This window comes from Centruroides vittatus, unplaced genomic scaffold (assembly GCF_030686945.1).
Source record: "Centruroides vittatus isolate TY-2023 unplaced genomic scaffold, ASM3068694v2 contig_3084, whole genome shotgun sequence".
Taxonomy (NCBI): domain Eukaryota; kingdom Metazoa; phylum Arthropoda; class Arachnida; order Scorpiones; family Buthidae; genus Centruroides; species Centruroides vittatus.
This window is the reverse complement of record NW_027121983.1, coordinates 328,111-353,925: the sequence shown is the minus strand read 5'-3', so window position 1 is coordinate 353,925 and position 25,815 is coordinate 328,111. Positions and strand designations below refer to the sequence as shown.

At 30.7% G+C, this 25,815-nt stretch overlaps 1 protein-coding gene across 1 annotated transcript in view; it reads right to left on the bottom strand.

The window, feature by feature from the left end:
- LOC136973083 (1-phosphatidylinositol 4,5-bisphosphate phosphodiesterase epsilon-1-like) overlaps window positions 1-25,815 on the bottom strand; it is a 121,392-nt gene that overhangs the window by 59,574 nt on the left and 36,003 nt on the right. The window contains 1 exon segment of the mRNA XM_067267772.1: window positions 7-1,341. Coding sequence (XP_067123873.1) covers window positions 7-1,341 — 1,335 coding nt within the window.

Here is a 25,815-nt window from a genome sequence, read left to right as displayed (position 1 = left end):
ACTCACCTTTTCTACAGAATTACTTTTATCTTCTTCGCCGTGTGAAACGTTCACACTTTGGATGCTTCTGTTAGAATGGCGACTGTGTAAGGAACTGTGATAGGAAGAACACGAGACTCCTTCAGGAGAACCCCTTGCAGCTTCGTCTACAGATAAGTAGTCCTTTTTCCTTGACATATGTCTCTGGTACTTGCTGTCCTGAAACCTTCTGAAGAGGGTGTGCTTACAACCGATTCCGAACATTAAGGGGTCATCGTCACTTATGGGATCAGAAACGAAACTATTCACCGCTTCGTCAATGAGCGCTTGTTGCAAATGAGCAAGATTTTGATCGGCTAAGTCGTGGGGTGTAATGCCCTTATGATTTTTCATGTGTAACCTCCCACCGCTCTCCAAGAGTAATCTTAAACACGGTGTCCTTTCCACGCAAGCTGACAGATGTAACGGCGTTACCCCGTGCCTGTCTTGGAAATTGGGTGAGGAGTTATACTTTAATAAAACGTGCACCATCCCGGGATTACCGAGCACTACAGCTAGGAACAAGGGCGGTAAGGCATAGAGTATGTCTCTGCTATAAACCTCTTCGTAGGTCAAAGGGCGTCCGTCTGGGGCTATCGATACCACGCGCAAATCATCAGCGATATCTCTCCTCATATGAACTAATTGTCTAGGAAGAAATACGGGAGAGCTCCTCCCATCCGTGTAATGTCGAGCCGTGGCTGGAGTGAGCAATTGGCTAAACCTTCTACCCTTAATTTCTGCGGGGCTTCCTTCCGTGGGACCGGTGTAGCTGCTCCTCCTCCACATGTCGTTGCATCCTACACCACATTCGTTAGGATCCACGCCATATTTGAGCAGCAAACGCGCTACGTCCTGCGAGTTGTACTCCACAGCTAAATGTAATGCATTGGCAAATATGGGTGGTGTTTCTTGTTCTGTCGAAATGCTGTCGTTTCTGTCCAGGCGATCGAGAAATGTCTGACTCTTCCTCAACAGTATATCCACATCTTGGCTCACGCAATGGCTCTTGGTTTCGCAACTAGACTTATCTAGTAGACTCCCGTGAAGATTCACAGGGAATCGTCCGTGATGTAACTCTAGCATCCTTCTGACGTAACACAAGTCGTTGTGACGTACTGCCCTTTCTAGTTGTTCTGCCTCGAAGGTCAGGTCGTTTATGCTGGATGCTGCACTGGTTTCGCAGCCATCCGCTTCCGTAGATTGATTGGAGAGTGAGTGGCACGAACTGCTTGAAGCTACCCCAACATCTGTTGGAACTGGTAATATTCTTCCTTGGACGGACTGTTGTCGCCTGGTTGAATGGCGCTCTTTCACAGACTGCTGCAAAAGAAAACAATCCATTAATGTAAATAGAAAAATTGACGTAATAATTGAAATTTATCTTTTACGATTATTACATAATGATTTAATGACGTAACAATACTTTAAAGATACTATGTAATAATACGTCGCCAGTTATTGTGTATACTTTACAATGAAGCATTATTACGTAATTTTCAAAGTATTATTACGCAATTACTATAAATGTTACGTAATAAAATTAAGTAACAATATTTTGCGATGAGTATTGTTAAGTAGTTTCTTACATTATTATTACGTAAACACATTGAATATTGTTACACAATAATATTTTGAGAATCCAAACAACAATACTCTTCTGAGAACTACTAACAATACTTATCAACAAGTACTGTTACGTAGTTAGCGAGGAAATGAAGACGTAACCATGCAGTAATTATCGAAGCAATTATCATAATAAAGTCGAATACAAGAAGAAATTCGCGAATTTAAACAATGTAGAATGTTAAAAATGTATAAACTTTTGCCGAAAATTAGCAATTATAAACGAGATTAAACGTGGAATAAAAGATAATTTGAAAAATTAATAAGAGGGTTTTTTGCAGTTAAATTCGTCCGAGATAATATCTTTCATTAAAAATTAAGTATTAAGATACATAATTTAAAAATTTTCATCGATTTAAAAGTTTTAAATTGATGTAAATGCTAAAAATCAGCTTAGGAAAGCATGAACATTTCTCACATTAAAGGCTAACGTAATCAATAAATTTCGCTCCTGGCATAAATGGTGTTATCAATCTTTAAATGCGAAATTTAGTAATTATAGGAACCAAACTCGAACTTTTTAATAATATATATATTTAATCTTTAATAATTAATACAATCGAAGAAAGTAATAAAAACAAAAATGACAATTACTGCGACCGTTTAATGGCTAGTAACGTTACGAATTTATAGCAAATGTCTTTAATTTTTAGTGTAATATGTGTAGCACACAATTAGTAGCGTAACTTGAACCTATATTGGAGGATCGAATTAGGTGAAAAATTAAATTCATCCCTGTTTGCGTTGGTTTGATGGAATGTGGCAAGAAAACATGGACGATCTGCCAAGGGGGTGTCTTCTGGAAGGACTTCCTATGAGAAACTGGCGCTTATTTAACTGTTAGACACGTGAAAGAAACCCGAAAAGCTCCATGTAGCAAGTCCGTTAGTGAGGTTCGAACCAACGAATAGTGTTCAGTAGTTTTATCCACTTGGCCATTGATAGGCATGTTTATCCATGTACCACTGTGGTGTAGCGACTACGTAATGGATGATCTTATTTGATTTTTATTTCATTTAGTTACAAAGAAAGACCGGGTCTTGTAAATAACTGTGAAGCTCTTGCTTATTGCTATTGAAAACAATAAGTAATTGATACTAAAAAGTGTAATGAAAATAGTTAGAAATTAATCTAAGTGATGATTTTGTCCTACTTTTGTCAATAGAGCCACTCATCTCCACACTACTCTAATAGCACAGTCATTAAGTTTTTAACCTTAACCTTAAGATAAAGCTGTAATTGTATACCATTTACTGTTTATAAGTACAATAAATAGCCGTACATTTGCTACAATGGCAATAAACTTCGCAATTTAATTTGTATATAACAGTGAATAAACTCCATTTGTTTACAATAAGGGTCATAAACTCGATAGCGTAATATCAATAATAATCATGCGTTGGTGTAGTGGTCTGTTACCAGAAGCAGTCGGCTTATTATTGAATAGTATTTGATTAATACAGTACATAGGTCTATATTTATAAATTTATGTACTAAAATAGAAATAAAATAGTAAGTACAATACATGCCCCTACCTACAAAAATGTCGACTCGCGTGTTAGAATGTTAAATGAGAATCATGCGTCGTAATGCTAAATAAAGAACATGTGGTCATGAGAGGGAGAAAACTGGGATTTTCTCACCTTGTAAAATTTTCTGCAAACGCTCATGGCTCTGTGTATTTTCTCAAAACCAGGGGAGAAACTAGGCTCCCTATCACCCCTAGCAAACTGAAATCTTGACTTTCCTTCTGTTTCAAAAGATTGTGACGTCGACGTTACGTAATGAGACCGTTCGTTCTATGCTAGGGAGCTAGTATATAGAAAGCGATTGAACAATGCTACTTTGGCAGCCATTTTTGACATGCCAAAAAAAAAACAGTCGAATGTGTTTCAGAATAGGCGATAGGTTTCTACAGTAAGCTAATTACAGTGCACTTTTATAATATTTATACGAATAGTTAAATTTAATTAAGTTATTTGAATTTAGTGTACAGAAAAATTCGTAAATTCGAATTTTGATTATCTTTGAAACTGTGAACAGCATGAAAATATCAGATAGATTAATCTAACTTCGGTCCGCTAGTGCATATAAAGAAAATTTTCGTGAAATTTATTACTGTCAGAAATGTCAATACTGGCCAATAGATTATGCCTTTTGCATTTTTTGAATGACATAATTTATTCACCACTATTGATTTCTTGTAGTAAAAACCTTTCTGGCAATGAAAAAAACCTTTCTGGAAGTGAAAGAAGAATCTTTCTGGAGGTTAAAAAAACCGTTCTGGTAGTGAAAAAGACTTTTCTGGAAGTAAAGAAAACCTTTCTGGGGGTTAAAAAAACCTTTCTGGTAGTGAAAAAGATCTTTCTGGAAGTAAAGAAAATCTTTCTGGAGGTTAAAAAAACCGTTCTGGTAGTGAAAAAGACTTTTCTGGAAGTAAAGAAAACCTTTCTGGGGGTTAAAAAAACCTTTCTGGTAGTGAAAAAGATCTTTCTGGAAGTAAAGAAAATCTTTCTGGAGGTTAAAAAAACCGTTCTGGTAGTGAAAAAGACTTTTCTGGAAGTAAAGAAAACCTTTCTGGGGGTTAAAAAAACCTTTCTGGTAGTGAAAAAGATCTTTCTGGAAGTAAAGAAAATCTTTCTGGAGGTTAAAAAAACCGTTCTGGTAGTGAAAAAGACTTTTCTGGAAGTAAAGAAAACCTTTCTGGGGGTTAAAAAAACCTTTCTGGTAGTGAAAAAGATCTTTCTGGAAGTAAAGAAAATCTTTCTGGAGGTTAAAAAAACCGTTCTGGTAGTGAAAAAGACTTTTCTGGAAGTAAAGAAAACCTTTCTGGGGGTTAAAAAAACCTTTCTGGTAGTGAAAAAGATCTTTCTGGAAGTAAAGAAAATCTTTCTGGAGGTTAAAAAAACCGTTCTGGTAGTGAAAAAGACTTTTCTGGAAGTAAAGAAAACCTTTCTGGGGGTTAAAAAAACCTTTCTGGTAGTGAAAAAGATCTTTCTGGAAGTAAAGAAAATCTTTCTGGAGGTTAAAAAAACCGTTCTGGTAGTGAAAAAGACTTTTCTGGAAGTAAAGAAAACCTTTCTGGGGGTTAAAAAAACCTTTCTGGTAGTGAAAAAGATCTTTCTGGAAGTAAAGAAAATCTTTCTGGAGGTTAAAAAAACCGTTCTGGTAGTGAAAAAGACTTTTCTGGAAGTAAAGAAAACCTTTCTGGGGGTTAAAAAAACCTTTCTGGTAGTGAAAAAGATCTTTCTGGAAGTAAAGAAAATCTTTCTGGAGGTTAAAAAAACCGTTCTGGTAGTGAAAAAGACTTTTCTGGAAGTAAAGAAAACCTTTCTGGGGGTTAAAAAAACCTTTCTGGTAGTGAAAAAGATCTTTCTGGAAGTAAAGAAAATCTTTCTGGAGGTTAAAAAAACCGTTCTGGTAGTGAAAAAGACTTTTCTGGAAGTAAAGAAAACCTTTCTGGGGGTTAAAAAAACCTTTCTGGTAGTGAAAAAGATCTTTCTGGAAGTAAAGAAAATCTTTCTGGAGGTTAAAAAAACCGTTCTGGTAGTGAAAAAGACTTTTCTGGAAGTATAGAAAACTTTTCTGGAGGATAAAAAACCTTTCTGGTAGTGAAAAAGATTTTTCTGGTAGTGAAAAAAACCTTTTTGTAAGTAAAGAAAACTTTTCTGGTAGCGAAAAAGACCTTTGTGGAAGTAAAAAAGTCCTTTCTGAAGGTAAAACAACCTTTCTCGTAGTAAAAAAAGATCTTTCTGCAAGTAAAGAAAACTTTTCTGGCAATGAAAAAGAAAAAAACTCTGAAAACTAAAGTCAAATAACTTTCAAAATTTTAGCAATTAGCAAATCGATCCAAAACAAACTTTACAAACAAACCAAACTTTTTTTTTTCCAAATTCCACTAAATATTCCAATAGTTTTTAAAACTAAACGAAAAATACAATTAATCGTACAAGTTTTTCTGGTAAAGAAAGCAATTTATTTTCTATCATTCCATTAAGATTTTCTATTATAATTTTTGTCTTTAATTCTCATAAATTCGGTATTTTTTAGTTTTTTTCAATAAAATACAAGTAGAATTACAGATATAATTTGGAGAGATGGTTTTATGAAGTATTTAATATTACTAAGCCCAATTACAGTTGAGAAAAGGAAAATAAAACTTTGCTTTTTGTTAGTGACAAGATTTTTCTTTCTAAGCAGGGAAAAATAACTTAGCTTAATTAATTTTCCCTTATTATACTTAAACACACAGCGTTACGTTTAAAAACTGTGTAAATATGACGTATTTCTAAAGGTTTCTTTGAATGAATCATACATTTAAAATTAACTTTATAGTCTTTGCACAGCACCTTTGCATTTACAGGAACATTTACAAAACGTTTCATGGCAGCTTTGCATTTACAGCATGTATTATAATAACTTTGTATACTTCATTTATCTGCATTTCAATGTAATAAATGTAAATAATACGGCATTAATCGCAAGAAAGAAATAATATTTTCTTGTTTAATGAAGCATAAACCCCTTTAACTTTCTCTGAATACACCCGGTCGCACTATATCTACTATAGAATATTTGCCATTACATTAAACAAGCAAGGTCAATTCATATTTACAGTCGGAAATGATAAAATGGAACACACAACTGTGTGTTAAGACAAAGTAAACTAACTTTTTGCATCAATACAGAACAGTAACTTGTCTCTGCAGTTCTATACGTGTTCTCTACATCCCCCTTACACATCCTTCCTTTCGAGGCCCTCTTACCTGGCATCTAGGGCACGTGTCCCGCACGTTCCCTGGCTACAACTCATGCCACTTGGTTAAGGTTTAAAGGTGACGTAATTATGTGATTTTTAATGTATTTTCGTAGTTTTATACATGAATATTTTAAAACAGTAAATTCGTAAGAAATAATTATTTTATTTAAGTATATATATATTAGCATCCAGTAAATGTACTTTTTAAAAGAGAGAATAAGAGAAAAAATTGTTCCGAGCTTTTGTCTTTTAAGGAAATGGTAAAAATCCTATTTTTAGAAAATATGTCAATCCCACGTCGTTTACGAGAAGGAAAAAAGGGGGACATCTTTTGCCGATCACGTGACTTAAAAGCGGAGAAAAAATCGAGAATTTTATGTCATAAAAATATCCATGCTCCTTGCCAAAATGTGACAAATGTCGTTTATACTGTTACCTGACTCGCTACCTCTTTAAAAAGTCAGTAGCGAGAATACATCACGTGATTTCACAGAGATATTTTCCTCACATTCTGCCAAACAAATAATTAAACACATAAAATGCTTCTCTCTCTCTTTATTTCTCTTTCTGTCTCTTCCCTCCTCCTCCTCCTCCTCCTCCTCTGTTTTAAAATTAATCTTATAAGTCACGAAGGCCGTTTTTGCAGCATTTTATGCTTCAAATTTGTTTAAAATATCCCCCAAAAATAAAAGTTCAGAGCTTTCAGATAAAAATATATCCGTGATTACGGGCGGAGTAGCTAAAAAACTTTTTACTTGCTTCGGTATATCGCTCCCTACTCCGCTCAAAATATACTTGTGTAACACACAGTTTTGGGCAAGAATACTTAAGAATATTATCCAATACTCCGCCCAAAATATATGCTTTTATAATGCGAACTTTTGGGAATGTATCGCATTAGTTACTTTGGTATAACCATGCCACACTCCGCTCAAAATATACTTACATGATGACTATCTTTGGGCGGAATACCCAGTTAAATCATTTGGCATATTACGTTCTATGTTTGGCCAAGACAAATATATCCGTTACGTGGCGTACATCTGAGCGGAGTAGTGCATGCAGGAGGCCCGAATAACTGTATACTAACTTCCGGTATAAACCGGAAGTCACGTGATTCAATTCAAATATTTCCCCATGAAAGGGCTCTGTTGTTATCAGGAAAAGCATGATGTACAGGGGCAAACACTAATGTGAGATAGAGAGCGTATATTTTAAATTAAATAAATTACAACCCGGCATTGTAACAATGACACAATAATTTTTGCTCGTTATACTCAAGAATGACTGTGATTTTATATTGGGCGAAGGATATTTTAAGACAGAAGCCTTCTCCGCCCAATATGAACCCATAATCATTCGTATACAAATTAAAACCTTTCGAAAATCATCATTACTCTTCACAGGAATTTACAGATAGAGTGCGAATTTGGGCGGTGCAATGTTAAAAAAAAGATTTTCGCTCCTTCCAAATAATACAGTAAAAATTAGAAATATAAATAAAATAGTAAAAAAAAATCCGAGATAAATATCTCCTTTATCACAAAACGATATCTGCTAGTGACAAGTCGTGTAAGTGATTTTTGTTGGGGGGTGGTCCTTATCGAAAACTTAATTTTGCTTTAGTTATCATCCGAAAAAAAAATTCCGAAACTTATTTATTCTCCTGTAGGAAAGGATAAGGAATATTCAACTGAGATGGCGGCTTAGACAGGTTTCAACGGTGTTTCAACTTCCCTAAAGAGAAGCTTTCAGTAAGAGTGATGATGATTTATCTAACCGCAAGTAAATCGATAGAAGAGTTACTCACGCTGTATCCAGTTACAATACTACAAAAGATTTTCTTTTTTTTTCATAAATTCACTTTCATCCCACATAAAGATGCTTTAAATGTTTCCTGTCAGCTTCTTTACTGATTTTTTCCCATCCATTTCCTTTATGTTTCGCATTCTGTAACGCTTCCAAGTCAATTTTTATATATTTTTCAGAACATTATCCGTGAATTTAACTTTACATTTCTTAATTTCGCTTATCCTAAATAAAATACGGGAAATTTAATTGATTGGTGGAATAAGGTACGAAACGCCTAGACGGTCTGGCATTCTCTTTGCACATCGACCAGGAAAATCTCATAGTGGGTGGACTTTATATAGGGAATTAATCTGTATTTAATTGTTAGATATGTGAAGAAGCCTAGAAAACTCCACGTGGCAAAGCTTTTGTCAGGCGTGACATGCAATATCACTGTGGCATATAACAATATCTTGTAATTAATGTATTGTTTATACGCTACATCTACTATACAGTACAAGTAAAAAATTCAGTATGTTGAACAAGTAAATTTCACATAACAATATATCAAAAAAGTATATTGTTACATGAAATACCGTGTGTGTACAATAGAATCTTCGATAACTGCCACCTGTATACGGTGGCCATTTCTTCGGGAACGTTACTGTTTTTTAACATTACCGTCAGTGTCCTTTATTCACAGGTTTGACTGTATTTAAGTGTGAAATTACACGGATTATAGAACAAAAATTTAAGACAGAGTGTAAGAAAATAGATATTAGATGCGGGAAACTTTAAAACTCTTTCCATAATCTCGAGTGTGTCCTTCAAATGCAAATTCAAATGATTAATTTTCTATCTTTCTTCAATTAACGTTGCAATTAGCAGCGAAGTAGCAAGAATGTAAAGATTCTCACTCGAAATTTATTTAAATCAGAATTCCCCAGTTAACAAGAGAGGCGAGAAAGTAACTAAAACTCCATTCCTTAATAAAGAAACTCGGTACAAATCAATAGTTGACCATTGAAAAATTGTACTTTTTTTTTCCATTTATACTTCGAAATTTATATTAATTTCTTTTTCTTTCTAATTTTAAAATTCTTCTTTAATATTCTTTACAAATTTAATTTCATTTTTTTCTTTCTATTTTTAAATCTTGATGGAACGTTTTCAATTTTCTTTTTTTTTTTTTTTTCTTATTGTTGGATCAATATCTCGATCATCTATCAATACTTTAATTTCTTTGTAAATCTTTTTTTCGGTACTTCACAGTCCTTTTCTTAGAGATTTTCGATAAATTTTGAAGAATCTCCCTCTCTCTTTCAGGCAATTTAAACGTATCATGCAACATACTTCTCTTTCTAGTTTTCAATATATTTTTTTATGAAACCATTTTTAGAAATTTCACTTTCTTCTCCGTTTGTTTAAAGTTTTTTTTCCTGTGTTATCTTTTTTTTTTTGAAAACCGTTTTCATTTCTCTCTCTCTTTACTTTCAGGAAATGTTTTCTTCAACAACTATGTTTATATTCTCAACAATAACACCTTATATTGTATATCTAAGCCATTTCTTCTGATATTTGCAAGGTTCTTGTCTTCTGAGCAAGTTCTTTGCATATTTTTCAATGTTCTTCTCTTTCACTCCATTGGACACTGCAAGCTTCTTCTATTTTTAACAGCAACATTCCATTTGGTTTCTTCTAAGTGAATATATTTCTTCGTTAATTTCTTAATCTCTTCGGAAAAATTCTTAGAGGAGCCATTTACAACCGATTATTACCCCCTTTTATTATTTGTTAGAAGTATCAGCAGAACTCAGCAAGAAATTATTCATTGATATTACTTAAGAAAAATTCCCAGTGGCACATTTAAGAGCAACAGACTTATTTGCAAACCCTTTAGCAGGTCTTTAAGAGTTCCTCGTGTCTCCAGAGATTGATTTTTGTTGATTTCTTAACGAAAGTCCTCAGGAAAACCACCTGTGATTGACGAACTACTTGATTATAAATTAGATTTTCAATCACTCATGAGGGCTTTATCTTGAAGCAGTCCTTCCTGTTACATCATACTTAATATAACCTGTTGGTAACCATAAAGTAGGTAAAACGAGGAAAAAATGGTAATGCCATAATATTAATTTAATTTTTAAAACATTCTCTCCAAGATTTCTTGTCAGTTCCCTAGAATACTTTAATTTTCACGATTACTTCCTTCATATTTGAGTGTTGTTTTTAGTCAGCAATCCCCACACACCTACATTTGATAAAAATGTTATGAATAAACATAAAAATCTATAATATTTTTATTGAAAACAGAAAGTCGAGTGATTGATTTCCTGTTTACAAAGCAAAGCAGAAAGGTATCAAGTTATACAAATAATTCTCCATTTCAGACGAAATCTTAAGAATAAAAAATATAAATCAAATACTATACATTTTTATAGAGATATAAATATTAAAATATATGTCTATATCGCTGTATAATTTGTTATAAATAAATTACATGCGTAGAAAGAGAGATTCACAATAGCATTTACACAATACAATCTTTATATAACAATGATATATCTGTGTACACAGTTTAATATATACTTTGTACACTATGCCTGTGTGTGTAGGGGTTTAACTGTTTGTAGTTTGTGTATAGGTGTGTGTTAACCACACTTAGTTCTGTGTATGTGTGTAGATGCACTACTGTGTAGTCTGTGTATAGGTGTGTCTGTAGCTGTATATAGGTATGTGTGTATATGTACTTTTTCTACAGATGTATGTACGTGTTTACATACATTTTGTACTTTATTTTCATGTACATATTTGGTTTATTTCCATAATGTATACGTAAAAACATACCTATACATACATACGTTACGTATTTATTGTCAGTAAACAGATACAAGTACTTATGTTTATTGCACATAGAGAAACACGTACTAGTTTTGCAGGTGTTTATATACAGTAGAATTCCATAAACAACAAGAAACTCGTACACAGAGTGTAATTTTTTAATGTATATTTTGCTGAGAAAAATATACAATGCAATCTATGTTACGTATAATATCTACAATGATACCAGGGTATGGTCAAATTCAAATACGTACATTAAGTTGTAAGACCAAAGGGTTGTCGGATTACGTACTGTACATCCAGTATTATCGGGCGCGGAATTTAAAGGTTTTATAAATACATTTTAGATTTTAAAAAAAGAAAGAAAAACACAATACTTTATAAGAAAAACAGTAAAAATTAAACGATTTCAACAATTATCTTATGGTTAAAGTATCGTTAGTTACAACATCTCTGGAAAAAAATGGCGGATTTATGGAAACTTAAAGAGCAGTATTTAAGTCCTCTAATACAATATTTAAAGGATTTTAAGTTCTACAACACGATCCTTCACATGTTCTAAGAACTGCAATAGGATTACCTGCATGCAACATTCTACAGGGTTCCAGTATTAGCAATATATTAATGTTTATAAGAACTGTAATAGATTAATGTAAATGCTTTGTATACCGCTATATAATATATTTACATGCATTTTACAGATTCTCGAAGATATTTGATATCTTCTGTCTGGAGATTTTACATGTTCTAGAATATTGTTAGATTATACAAATTTAGAAACATAAAAAATCCTTGTCACATAAGACAACTGTACAGTGGATTATGCAAATTCTTCGAAAGTTCTGTGTAATCTAACAATGCGAAAGGGATTTTACAGATTCTCGAGTAGCTGTAAAATGTGTTTTACTGTTTATTGAGAATTTGTAAAGTGAGTTTTTCAGTGTATCGAGGATCTGTATAATGTGTACATATGTGTATTGTACAAATTCATGAGAATATTTACAGTGAATTTTGCGAATTTTTGAAAATCTGTACATTGCAGTTTGAAGATTCACGAGAATCTCTACAGCGGATTTTGCAAATTCTTGGAAAACTGTACAGTGGATTATGCAAATTCTTCGAAAACTGTACAGTGAATTATGCAAATTCTTCGAAAACTGTACAGTGGATTATGCAAATTCTTCGAAAACTGTACAGTGAATTATGCAAATTCTTGGAAAACTGTACAGTGGATTATGCAAATTCTTCGAAGGAACTGTACAGTGAATTATGCAAATTCTTGAGAAACTGTACAGTTGATTATGCTATTCTTGGGAAACTGTACAGTGGATTATGCGAATTCTTAAGGAACTGTACAGTTTATTATGCAAATTCTTGGGAAACCGTACAGTTGATTATGCGAATTCGTGGGAAACTGTACAGTGGATTATGCGAATTCTTAAGGAACTGTACAGTTTATTATGCAAATTCTTGGAAAACTGTAACACCCATATAATATCTTAAAATATATTTTATTACATTAATTATATTTTAAGAATTTTAAAGTTTGCATATTCTAAGAACTTTGACAATTGGAATAATTTAAAAACTGTAAAACATTGTATTGAGTGTTATAAACAAATATTTAAGGCTACATAAATAAAACAACAACAAAAAAATGTTCAAAATTAAAAATACTAAATTAAAAACAAGATGCCATTAATAAACTTTACAGTCCAATAACAGTCACCTCCAAACGGCGACCATTTTTTTCAATAAGGTTTATTTTCCGAAATAACTTGCCAAAAACAACCACTTTTATGTTTTAGTCGGTGACCGTTGTTCACAGGTTTCGACTGTATTAAATTACGTAAATGTACAAGCTTTGATACAGTTTAAAAAAGAAAAAAAAAGCTGTATGAAAACTTTAAAATATGTAAATAATTCTAGAATTAATCAAAATTTGAAGTATTAGTTATTTAAAACATGAAAAAATAAAGGAAACGGAGTAATTAATAGGCCATATTTATTCGCTGTTCGTTAATAAACTTGATTTATTATATTGTAATTAATTCTAGAACATTATCTAGAAGTTTATATTCATTAATTAAGATGTAAATATAATTTTTTATTAAGTTTTACGTCTTAATAAATATAAACATAACATTAAATTTTAATGCAGAGTAATCACTGAAGATGTAAATGCTCTTGCAGAAGAGGTAAAATAAAAAAAAATGATGAATGAAACTATCAAAAATTTAGAAAAATAAGAAAAAGTGAGACTTAATAACATTGAAAACAACATCACTACTTCATTATTATTGTTTTGAGGGCCATAAAGATGCTGCAAATATCTTTAAATGCATAAAAATCTCGCTTGGATACTGCAAGAAGGAAAGCAATTTTTACATTTATCTAGCTTACTTACGTGTACAGAAAGAAATTAGAAACATTAAACCATTAAAAATGCTCGTAATTTAGTTCAAAAACAGGTGACAATTTCCATACATCTCGCTTAATTCCTCTTCGATTAATCATCATCTGTAGTGTCTGTGAGACGAGAGAGATGAGTTGTAGCATCATCCTCCAGAACAGTATAAAAAATATACGAGTAGAGGAATAAAATAAAGACTTTTTGCCTTTTATACTGCTTTGTGGTGGTGTTTTTTCCCTAATTCTACACTCCTTGATTGTCAATTAAGAGACTGAAAAAAAAGAGAAGATTCACTTCATCCCTCTCAACAAATTATTAAAAAAATATACGAATATAACATATAAAACGCATTTTTTACTACTTTAACACACAGTTTTTAATCTGTACATATAATATATGTGATTTTAAACATAAAACAATAAATTTTGAGGGTTATCCGGTTTACAGAACTTCCAAATTACGCATCTGCTTATAACTTTCCTGTAGACTTGACTAAGTAAAATTCCTTAGGAAATGATAAGAAAATAATAATAATAATAATTGAATAGAGGGATATAATAACATTTTTAACACTTATAATTATTATTTTTTACTCTAATTTTCCATTTACACCAATGAAATTCCATTATACTTCAACACGTATTCTTTTCACGATTCCTTTATCGAATTTAGAATGGTTTCTGGTGACTTTCGGAATTCGAATTATTTCCTTTTCTCTTTATTATAATGTAAAAAAGTCGATTTTCTGGGAGGAGGATATTTATTTATTCTACACGTGTACAAATTCTCATTTACACATTACATGACATACCACGCGTTTTAACCGAAGATTTTTAAACTTATATCCAAAGATACGCGTGTATAACAAGAGAAAAACGAATAATAAACCTCCACACAACGACAGAAACTAAGAAAAATGAAACTAAGCTGGAAATTGGGAGCAATATAATGAGAAAACTAAGAAAATAATCACCCTATGCGTTGTATAATACATTACAAAATGAAAATAACTCGATCCAGATGACAAGTACATCATATAAAAAGTATATTTACTTTTACGCAGTCGAACCTGCAATAACGGCCACCTGTCTACAACGGCCAGTCTTTCGGCAACGTTAAATACATGCAAAATAATTTCCACCACACAACACTCACCCCCCCAAAAACGGTAATGTTTTATGATCCCGTCACTGTCCGTTGTTTACAGGTTTGATTGTATAAAGCTGTAAAGTATGAAAGATATACGTCAGTATACCTTACTAAGAACCTTAACCTTTATTAACGGCCACCTCTAAACGGGGTCATTGTTTTCTTTACAGGTAAGTCTCTTTTCAAAATGGATACGAAATAACTTCCTAACAACGATCAGTTTTACGCTTGTCAGTGGCCGTTGTTCACAGGTTTGACTGTATAACGATTACAATCACACACAGATCTCACTCTCTTTACTCTATACAAATGTTACAGCAATACTATAAAATTTTTTTCTTATTTTTAAGGGTTCTACCCTTATAAATATCTATGCAACAAGGATTATATCCTTAGAGAAGTTCTTATAATTTTTGTAAGAGAATTGGATTGATGGATAAGGCAACACAGCACAAATGACAAGGGGTGCCTCCCTGAATACCTATTCAAAAATGGGCCTTATTTAGGTGTTAGGACGTGAAGAAAACGCAAAAACTCACATGGCTTTCAGTGAGATTCGAACCCACGACACGTATTCAGCAGTTTTACAAGCTCAGCCACTGGTGGCACCCCCATATTAAAATTATTTCTTAAATGGGAGAAAATATAAAGAGGATTTCATTCCTGAAAACTGGTAAAATTCTACAATTTCTTAAACATAATTGAATTAAACGTAGTGAGAAGAGTCTCAAGATGCAGGAACTCAGTAGAGCGAACTCCATGAATAATTCTTCAAAAATATACGAAAATTGCCAGTAGAAAACATGGATAATATCTTATAAAACATATTTAAAAACTAAGAGAACAGAAAAAAATAACAATTTCTTAAAAAATTTCAACAGAATCCATCATTCTCCAATCCACTGCAAAGCAACTCATTTAACAAGCAATACTTAAAACGGCATCATCAATCTAACTTCTCTCTCCTTCGCCCCAATTTCAAATAAATCGTACAAACTTTTTTAAAGGGGGGAGACAAAAAAAGGAAAAGATACCAGACATATTTTTCTACATTCCCATTCGTTTATTTTTCTAAAAAAAAAGAGCAGACTTTATCATAAACCGCATCCTGTCCTCTTACGATCATTTTTCTCCAGCATCCACGTTTCAACAGACGTTTCATTAATAACAGAAAGGGTTTTCTGATTGAAAAAAAATGCCCAAATTGTTCATTATGCAAGTAATTTTCGGTAATATCAATCCATTATAACTTCCATGTCAATTTATTTTATTATTATTAAAGCTTAAATGATGATAAGGAAGAGGAAGATGATGTATTCTTGTAATATATTCCTGTCAAACGATTCACAGATTCACTCTTTGATCATTTATCATCTTATATGTTTTATGTTGGTCAAGTAAGATTTCATACATCACATCTTTTTTCTGTTTTCAAAGACACATTCCTCATTACTTTTATTAATACTTGGGACGTTTTTGATCTACGTCAACGTTTCTATATTTATATGCCCCTTTGTATTATATAAACAATGGCATTTTACATCCTTACGTCACTACATTTGCTGTTTTATTTTGCCTCCTGTTTGTCATAATACTGTTATGCCTAGTTACTTATTTCTTAATTCTTTTTTCGGAAATTTAGTAAGAATATTTGTATATTTTTTCATAAAAATCCTTGTTTTTCTCGAGGGATGAGTAAAATTAAGCTAGGATAAAGTGATAACTATCGGATGATTCATCTAGTGATGCGGATCTTGCAAGATTTTTACGGCTTAAACTCATTAATTTCTGTTTTGATCAGGATTTTTTTTTTGACTATTTTCTTACATTTGATGTTTTAATCTTTTCCTACAGTTTTGTTTACACACCACTCTGGGTGTTCCTACTTTTCTATATGACTCACTCGTTCTATTGACATTAACACATTATTCATCTGGAGGAAGTTTTAACGAATGTTTTATATATTTAGCACTTGATATTTATTGTGCTCTTGTAAAATTCAGTTAGAATATTTAAATTTTTCACAAATAAAGTGCACTAGAACTAAATTAGGAAGCGGGAATCACCATCAGATGCATCATCTAGTGATGCGGATCTTGTAGAATTTCTCGAAAATCTTTACATTTTAAACATTTTTATCCAAATTTTTCTTTATAGAATGTTGTTGAGATTTTTCTGTAACTTTCTCTTACGTTAAACGTGCCAGAAAATTATATTTTCTTAGGGTTTCAAGCGTAAAATTAGATTTAACTTACGAATTCGTGGATATTGCGAAGCAATATTTATTATAAATGTAACGTTAAAATCTCAATTTTAGTATTTAATATTTATAAATAACAAAATAATTAATGTAATTTATCGAATAATTAATATAATTCTTTCTCTAAAACTAAAAATTTCCCTAATTAAATTATAGTAAAATTTAATGGGGGGAAAAAAACGATTTATACCATAGATATAGAATAAATTATGTAAACGTTTACATAATTATGAATGTATTTACAACAATATAGGAAATTTACTTTAATTTCTTACATAAATATCCTTAAAACGTTTTAATTTAGCATAAAAAGACCAATTTTCTACAGTCACTTCATCTTTCTCCATCACTGTCATCAGCATCAATTTGTACACAAAAATAGAAAAAAGTTAATCAGAAACAATTCAATATTCTAATACAGAATCATGTCATCTTCCTTCTTCTTTCTGCATCATCCTCATCATCAAAAACGTGTACATAAAGATGAGGAAAAATAGAAAAAATTAACTAAAAGTTGCTTCATCTTTCTGTAAGAGCATCATTGATAAATTTGTAAAAGAAGAGCCAAAAAACAACTTAAATTAGCTAGAAATCTACCCAAAGTTTATTATTTAATTACTTCATCTTTCTTTATCATCATCGTTAGCAAAGATTTACATGCAAGATAAAAGAAATAAAATAAAATTAGCTAGAAATTGCATCATCTCTCTGCATCAGCATCATTAACAGAGTAACTAAAATATGAAAAATTAAAATAAATTAGATAGAAAAACATCAAAGTTTTCCATTTTAAAATGGTTTTATCATTTAATTTTAGTTAATTTCTTAGTAATTTAAGTGAATTTTGTAGGTAGATGCTGTAAATCTGCATCTTTTTCCAATATCGTCTACTTCATCTCTTTGCATCATCATCGTTAACTAGTGCATAAGAAACAAAAACACAGAGTAAATTAGTTGTATATCTTCATTTTCTACATCATTGACAGAAATTTGTACAAATTAGAGGAAAAGTTAGCCAGAACTAATTCCAAATTTTGCTAATTTACTCCATCATTACCATCATCACCGTAATTAGAAATTAGTGCGTAATAAATAAAAATAACAGCTTGAGACCATCAAAATTTAGCATTTTAGATCATTTTATCATTTAATTTTCCCTCTTTACTTCACAATTTAAATAAATACGAATCGTTGATGCTATAAATCTACATCCTTTTCCAGCATCACTTCATCTTTCCGCATCATCACAGTTAACATAAACTAGTGAATAAGATACAGAAAAAAAGAAATAAATTAGTGGAAACGCATCAAAAGTTTGCATTTTATATTATTTTAACATTTAATTTTCCTTCTCTACCTGGTAATTTAACAAAATATTAATTTTCTGCATGTTGAAACAGGATGCTGTAAAATCCGCATCCTCTTCCAACATCAAAGAATCTTCTCACTTCGCAGCAACGCTAGCACACTGAGAATTTTCCAGCAATGTCTACTCGGGCGTGCAAAGATCACTTTAACTAAACAAAGTATGAATTGAAACAAGTGCAGACATGCACAAAATACCTGCAACAGGTGTTTAGTCAGATAACACTGACCCATACTCTACACTGTATTTGTATATTCATTGAAAACAGTTTCAGGATATTGCGTTTACATAAGATATTTTACGAGTTCCTGACAATGTTTAAACAAGAACTTCCTTTAAAAATCCTTATTTCTCTTCATCTCCCTCTTCATCTCCCTTCACTCCTATCTCTTTTCTCTCTTGCTTAATTCTATCAAACGTTCTGTAAAATTTAATGGGAAATTATCAAAGAATTTAACATGTTATACATGTAAATTATACGTTACGACAATCTTTTACGTGTTTTATTAAGTTAAATCTAAAAATAAACGTTTATAATTATTTCAATTTTTCTCTACAAGTGATAAAAATTGGGATTAAAGTAAAGAAACTCGCGATAAAAGTGATGAAAATGGAAAAAAAAGTTAGAAAAATTCGGATAAAAAAGCGAAAAATATGGAAAAAAATAATTAAAAATGGGATAAAAGGGAGAAAAACGGAATAAAAGTTATGAAAATAGGGATAAAATGAATGAAATTGGGATTAAAGTGACTAAAATTCGAAGGAAAATGATAAAAATCTCATTTTATACAGCTTAAAACTTGAATAATCAACAGACATTCTTATGCATAAATATTAAAAGTTTTATATTTTAAAATATATTCTTAATAAATTTTAAAAAATATCCATTAAAATAAAATAATTAATAAAATATTCAATTAAATTTTGCAGTATTTCTCCATGTTTACCATAGAAAGTCCTATACGTTATCAAGCATTAACTAATCTTAAATGCATTAAAATTACTAATTGTATATATTATACACTACAAAACACTTTTTTAAAATATTATTACTATTGCATTAATTAAAATAATAGTAATAATAATAATAATTTGTTGATAATTGTTATCAAACAAAATAATTGCAATTGAAAGTGTTATACATGAATTTCCATTAGGTATATTCAATTAGGATCTTAATTAATGATATTCCTAGCTAATTGCATTTAAATTGATTTTATTATATTTAATTAAACACAATGAAATACGTCATTATCATTTTATTTCTACGTGTTATTTACACATACAAATATCGAAATTAACCTCAGAAAATAGGAGACTGTGAAGACAATTTCCCTAATTTTAATGTAAATTTTCACGTTTGTATAATGAAATTTGCTAATTCGACCCTAAATGTCGATGTTCATACAATGAAATGCCCCAATTTTACCGTAAATTTTGATATTTGTGTGATAAAACTTCCCTAATACTACCCTAAATTTTGATGTTCATACACAGAAATTTCCCTAATTTTCTCTAAATTTTTATACAAGAAAATCTCCTTAAATCTGTTGTATGAGTTGTACATTTCCCTAAATTTCCCTAAATTTGTCATTTTACAGAATTTATTTTACAGAATAACGTAGTATAAAATAGCGAAATAAAATGGAATCTTTTCGCAACTTTTAAATCAAAATTCATTTAAAAAATTTTAATACGAGTCCTAAAATGTACCTAATTAAACCGAAAAAAACACCAAAAATTTCCCTGTTTAACACCAAAATTTTAAATAGTTTCTCACTTTCCTCCAAGACACCTGACACGACAAACCCACTCCTTTCTTTACACTTTACATCAGTTTACAGCTAATTTCTTACATTAAATTAATGTGTAAAATTTATGGAGAAAAAAAAAAACACGTAAAATTTCCCTAAGGTAGCTTACAACCAGAAAAAACCCCAACAGAAGATAAAATATTGATCAGAAGATCCGTAAACAAGGATAGGTGATGGGTGGAAAAATGTTTAATAAACTCGACTTTCCATAGCAAGGTTAGGTATTTTACTGGCTGCAATACACGTGTAATGATATTGTTAATCAAGAAAAATATTTGTAAGAATTGTTGTAAAAGTATTTACAAGATAAGGAATTGAAGTAAAACAGAACCTGCCTTAGATAAAACCAAAGCTTTGATCCACTAACAACCAGGATAAATGGCCGTATCCGTACAACAAGAGATAAATCCGAATAAAATAATAAATAAATTTAATTATTTACAGCTTTAAAAGTTATAAAAATGATTTAAAAATTTAATTATCTTTGTAATAAAACGATTAACTTTTTGAAAATATTTAAAATTTATTAAAAATTCGGCGTTGAAAGTTTGTATTTGGTAGAAATCTCCTTGTTTTTCTTCACTTATAACGCATTTTTATTTAATTAATTCTAAAAAATTAAACTTTTTTTACAGCCTGACTGTATTTTACCGTTAAAAATTTGAATTTTATTCGGATTTTTACGGAAAAAATGCAATTTAAACCGGCTAAAATATATTATTTTTGAAATGTTTGACTATTTTATTCACATAATATAAGAGAAACATAAATATTTTCTTCTTATACACTCAAACCTGTTAACGACGGACACCTCTAAACAGCGGCCATTTTGTCAGACTAATTTTTAAATAAAAATGTACATAAAATAACCTCCGAACGACGTCCATATCCGAAAAACAGAACTTTTTTTAATCTTTTCGTCGTTGGCCGTCGTTAACAGGTTTGACTGTTTTATATTAACCTCTGAACAACGTCCACTGACCGAAACATAACACGGCCGTTCTTCGAAGAGAAACTTTATGTGGATTTTATTTTGACGCATTATTGTGTAACAGAGTTCTTGTTTAGAAGTGGCCGTGGTTCGAAGGTTATTTTGTATGCAGCTGAAAAAAAGTTCCTAATGAGTGGCCGCTGTTTAGAGATGGCCGTCATTGAGAGGTGCCATTATTAAAGGTTCTTCATTCATCATTTTTTAATACATTAAAATCATTTTAAATAAAACATGACAACAGATGGCGCCACAATATGTTTGGCCAGGAAAGTTAAGCAACTCCTTGCTGAAATTTTTTAAATATTTTTATCAGTTTAAATGAAGAAAATAAATATTTTTACAAGTTTTTACAGTAAAATTAAGTCAATTTAATTGTTTAATGAATTTTAATTTTGTATTTTTTTAAAATTCCACTCCAAAAACGCTACTGGATGACTGTTGAAAGTATTGTGATTACAGGATAAAAATGCAATTCTTTTACTCAATTTAGCCAAAAATATTCAAATTTTTAATCCCAAATACAATTTTAGGACCATTATTTTTCCAAAAATACAACAAAAACAAAGCTTTAATCTTGTTTTTAAACGTACAAATCTCAATTTTTAACCTGTAACACAGTCAAAACTTTAATTTCATTTTTTAAAAATACAGTTTAAAAATGCTTTTTTTTCTTTCGTTTCTTCAATCGTTTTAATCATTTCTTATACAAAATTACTTATATTCTTTCCCTAATAATTTCTATATTGCTTCATTCTCCATCTTCAGCATCATCAATCTGCGAATATCGTGTGACGTGGCAGAAGATGATCATAAAATTTTTCATTTCCAGAAACATAAAACCGGGTTATAACTTGTATTTCGGCAACTTAACACTATAAAATCGTTTCCAGATCATTAATTTTCAGTTTTTTCAGCGCTGAGAACTTAATTAAGCTTTCGACAAAAGAAAACAAATATGTAAATTTATTTATTTTATATAAAATTAACTTTTTATATGGTAAATATATAAATTTTATTCGCTATCTTTTGTTAAATACACTCATAATAACTCGTGCCCTGTTCGTTTTGTCGAAAAAGTGTACATCCTTACGTCAATTTGACGTCATCTCTTCGGTTTTACAATGAATGTGTTTAAAAATGACATCAAAATGACTTAAAAGTGTAGAATTTTTGGACGAAACGAAGAAGATTATAGTTTTCATAAATTTCAGGCTGATAACGGATCAAATATATTTTGCATACCTTTTTCTTTGTGTAAAATTAAACTTAATTTCTATGCATAATTGCTATAATAGGAGCTACAATTAGACATTAAATAAATAAATAAATAAATATATATATAATTATATATATATATATATATAATTCCTACCTTGTCCTGCAGCAACACAGCATAAAATTCCAACCTTATCCTGCAGCAACACAGCATAAAATTCCTACCTTATTCTGCAGCAACACAGCATAAAATTCCTACCTTATCTCGCACAATACAGCATAAAATTCCAACCTTATCCTGCAGCAACAAAGCATAAAATTCCAACCTTATCCTGCAGCAACAGAGCATAAAATTCCAACCTTATTCTGCAGCAACACAGCATAAAATTCCTACCTTATCCTGCAGCAACACAGCATAAAATTCCAACCTTATCCTGCAGCAACACAGCATAAAATTCCTACCTTATCTCGCAACAATACAGCATAAAATTCCAACCTAATCCTGCAGCAACAAAGCAGAAAATTCCAACCTTATCCTGCAGCAACAGAGCATAAAATTCCTACCTTATTCTGCAGCAACACAGCATAAAATTCCTACCTTATCTCGCAACAATACAGCATAAAATTCCAACCTAATCCTGCAGCAACAAAGCAGAAAATTCCAACCTTATCCTGCAGCAACAGAGCATAAAATTCCTACCTTATTCTGCAGCAACACAGCATAAAATTCCTATCTTATCCGGCAAGAAAAGGGCATTAAACTGCGACCTTTTGAAAAATTTCGCGTGAAATTTCTATATTCGGCTGCGGAAATATTGATATCAATAGGAAATCATATTTTTATCAATATTATTCCGGAAGAAGGTAAAAATTTATACACTATATAACATGCCTTAAGAACAGCTACAATTATAAGTATAAATAGATCATTTAATTAAATAATTACCGCTTCTACTGATGCAAAAATGAATATAAATTAAGGTTTATTTCATGTAAAAAAAATTACAAAAATAAAGATCTACTTAGAAATTTACTTCCCATTTAACAGTTAAACTGTATAACTTACAACATGCATCATCGCGTGTTACAAGTTGTATTTAACAACTACCTGTTAATTAAATTAAATTAATGAAAATGTCGCCAGTTTAATGATGAATTAATCATCATTACAACATCATCATCATCCTCTTCTTTATTTAAAGTAAGAATATATTTAATAATTAATTCCCCTCAATCGAAAAATGGATCCGACACCATCCATCATGGAGCTTTAACTGAACGTTTCCATCGTGAAGAATGGACGATTTTAAATTTTAAACAGTATAATTTGTCGTTATTTCAATAAATTACATAAATATAAATAATCTAGAATATAAAATTGTATTTCGAATAAATTTTATAAAATTTAAATCCATTTAGCTAAAGGAAATAAGTTTCAAATGTAACTGGAATTTTCAAATTGCAGCCTTATACATTCCAGCTATTGTCCGTCTGCTTGTCTGTCCTTCGTTAATCTGAAAAATGAAGTTAGACAGATGAAAATCATGGACCAGTAAATATGGACCAAATATAAAACCAGAAGATCGAGAGCAGATTAGAGGCCGAAAGCCCCGATTAATTACATACGAAACTTCCGGTTTAGACCAGAAATCACGTGATTTCAAATCAACATTTTCTCCAGAAGGGAGTTAAATAGATGATTGACAAGACTCGCTTGTTAACAGGAGAAGTATGATGTACAGGGGCAAGATACTCGTACTAAAATCCACACCGGATATGGTAAGCTTAGGGGCCATAGACCCGGATGAACTATATACAAACTTCCGGGAAATCACATAATTTTTTAAATTAAACGGTGATTAAAAATTGCCACCTGTCATGATGTCACAGTAAATAATTTCTGGTTGTGTTTAAAATCTTAATATATGTGAAATTAATTGTAAAAATTTTAATTCTTTTTGTAAATAATTGTTTAAAATAAATTTATAAGCAATTTTTATTCTATTTTATAATAGATAATCTCCATTATGTCCATTAAAAGTGAATTTTCTTCCTGCAAGAACTTAATGATATCAATCAGTTTGATGTCGGTTTTACGTCATGTAAAATGTATATCATTACGTGTATACCTGATATATTTATCTACCGATAGAAAACATTTATATTACAGATTTTATTGTGATATTTTTCAAAATCTACGTCAATTTTGGACATTTATCAATGTTTTCTACATTAATTCTTAATGTCATGTTCTGAGAAAGAATGGATGTCGTCAAAGAATCATTACTTTGCATCAATGCACCATTACTCTACCATCTACAGACTGAAAATACTGTGAAATTTCCCGCTTTCATAGTTTGTCATGCATTACGGGTTCAACCTCCAATAACGGCCACCTCTAAACAACGGCCATTTCTTCAGGCATGTTCCTTATGAATTCCATAAAAAACATTTTAAAAGAATAACCGTTGTTTGGAGGTTATTTCGTATGCCACATCAAAATTAAAATTTCCAGCCCCCCCAAAAAAATGACCGCCATTTAGAGGTGGCCGTTTAGAGGTTCGACCGTATTTACAGATTCGGTCAGTTAGCCACATCTGGATAAGATAAGTTAAGTGTTAAGACAAGTTAACTAAGTTTTGGGTCCGTTAACGCCATAAAAAATCAAGAAAAACGTAAGAAAAATATAGAATTTTATATAAAATAACAAGTTTATGAAGAAAGAATTAAATGAAACATGAAAATTTCCTTAAAAATAGACAAAAATTTTAAATTTATTGTATTTAATACATAAACACTCCAACTGCATTTATACAGTGTAACGTTGAGTTATCAACAAGAAAATAATGTTTATTTATTAAAAAATTTACATAAAACAAGATTTTTTTATATTAAATATTAATAAAATCAAAATATAAAATAAGACAAATATATATATATATATATATATATTTATTAATTTTTCTTTGGCATTTTTTTATTTTTATGTTACACTTACTCAATTTATAATTCAAAAACATCAACTTAAAATGATAAAATTTAAATAATAAAACTAAATTTATTTAAATTTAACAAATATCAATAATATTTTTATAATATTCAATCCGCTTAAGTAGTGTATATATTATAAAAATTTATTTATTTTAAATTTCTTCTTTACAAATTCCTTTTCAAAAAACAAGTATAATAAACTACTAAACATATAAACAACTTCATTACTTCTGTTTACACTTAAGAAAATTCACGAAAAAAAATGTAATTTACAGTGAATTATTTCGATTTTTATTAAATTTTGTTTTAAAATACTGCATAACCTGTCTAAAAGGGACACAACGATTTTTATGCATTAAAAAACTATGTTTAGAATAGAAACCTGCAAAACCAGAAAAAATATTTGTCCGGTTTTAACAGGTTTCACTGTATTTAATAAATTTTCATTTATTAAATACAAATGAGTGTAAGAAGTACGAAAGACTAAAACACTTATTCAACACTTCTATCATATACATATAAAAAAAGTAACAATTCATCAATAATAAAATTATTTTTATAACTTTATTGAATTACTTGCA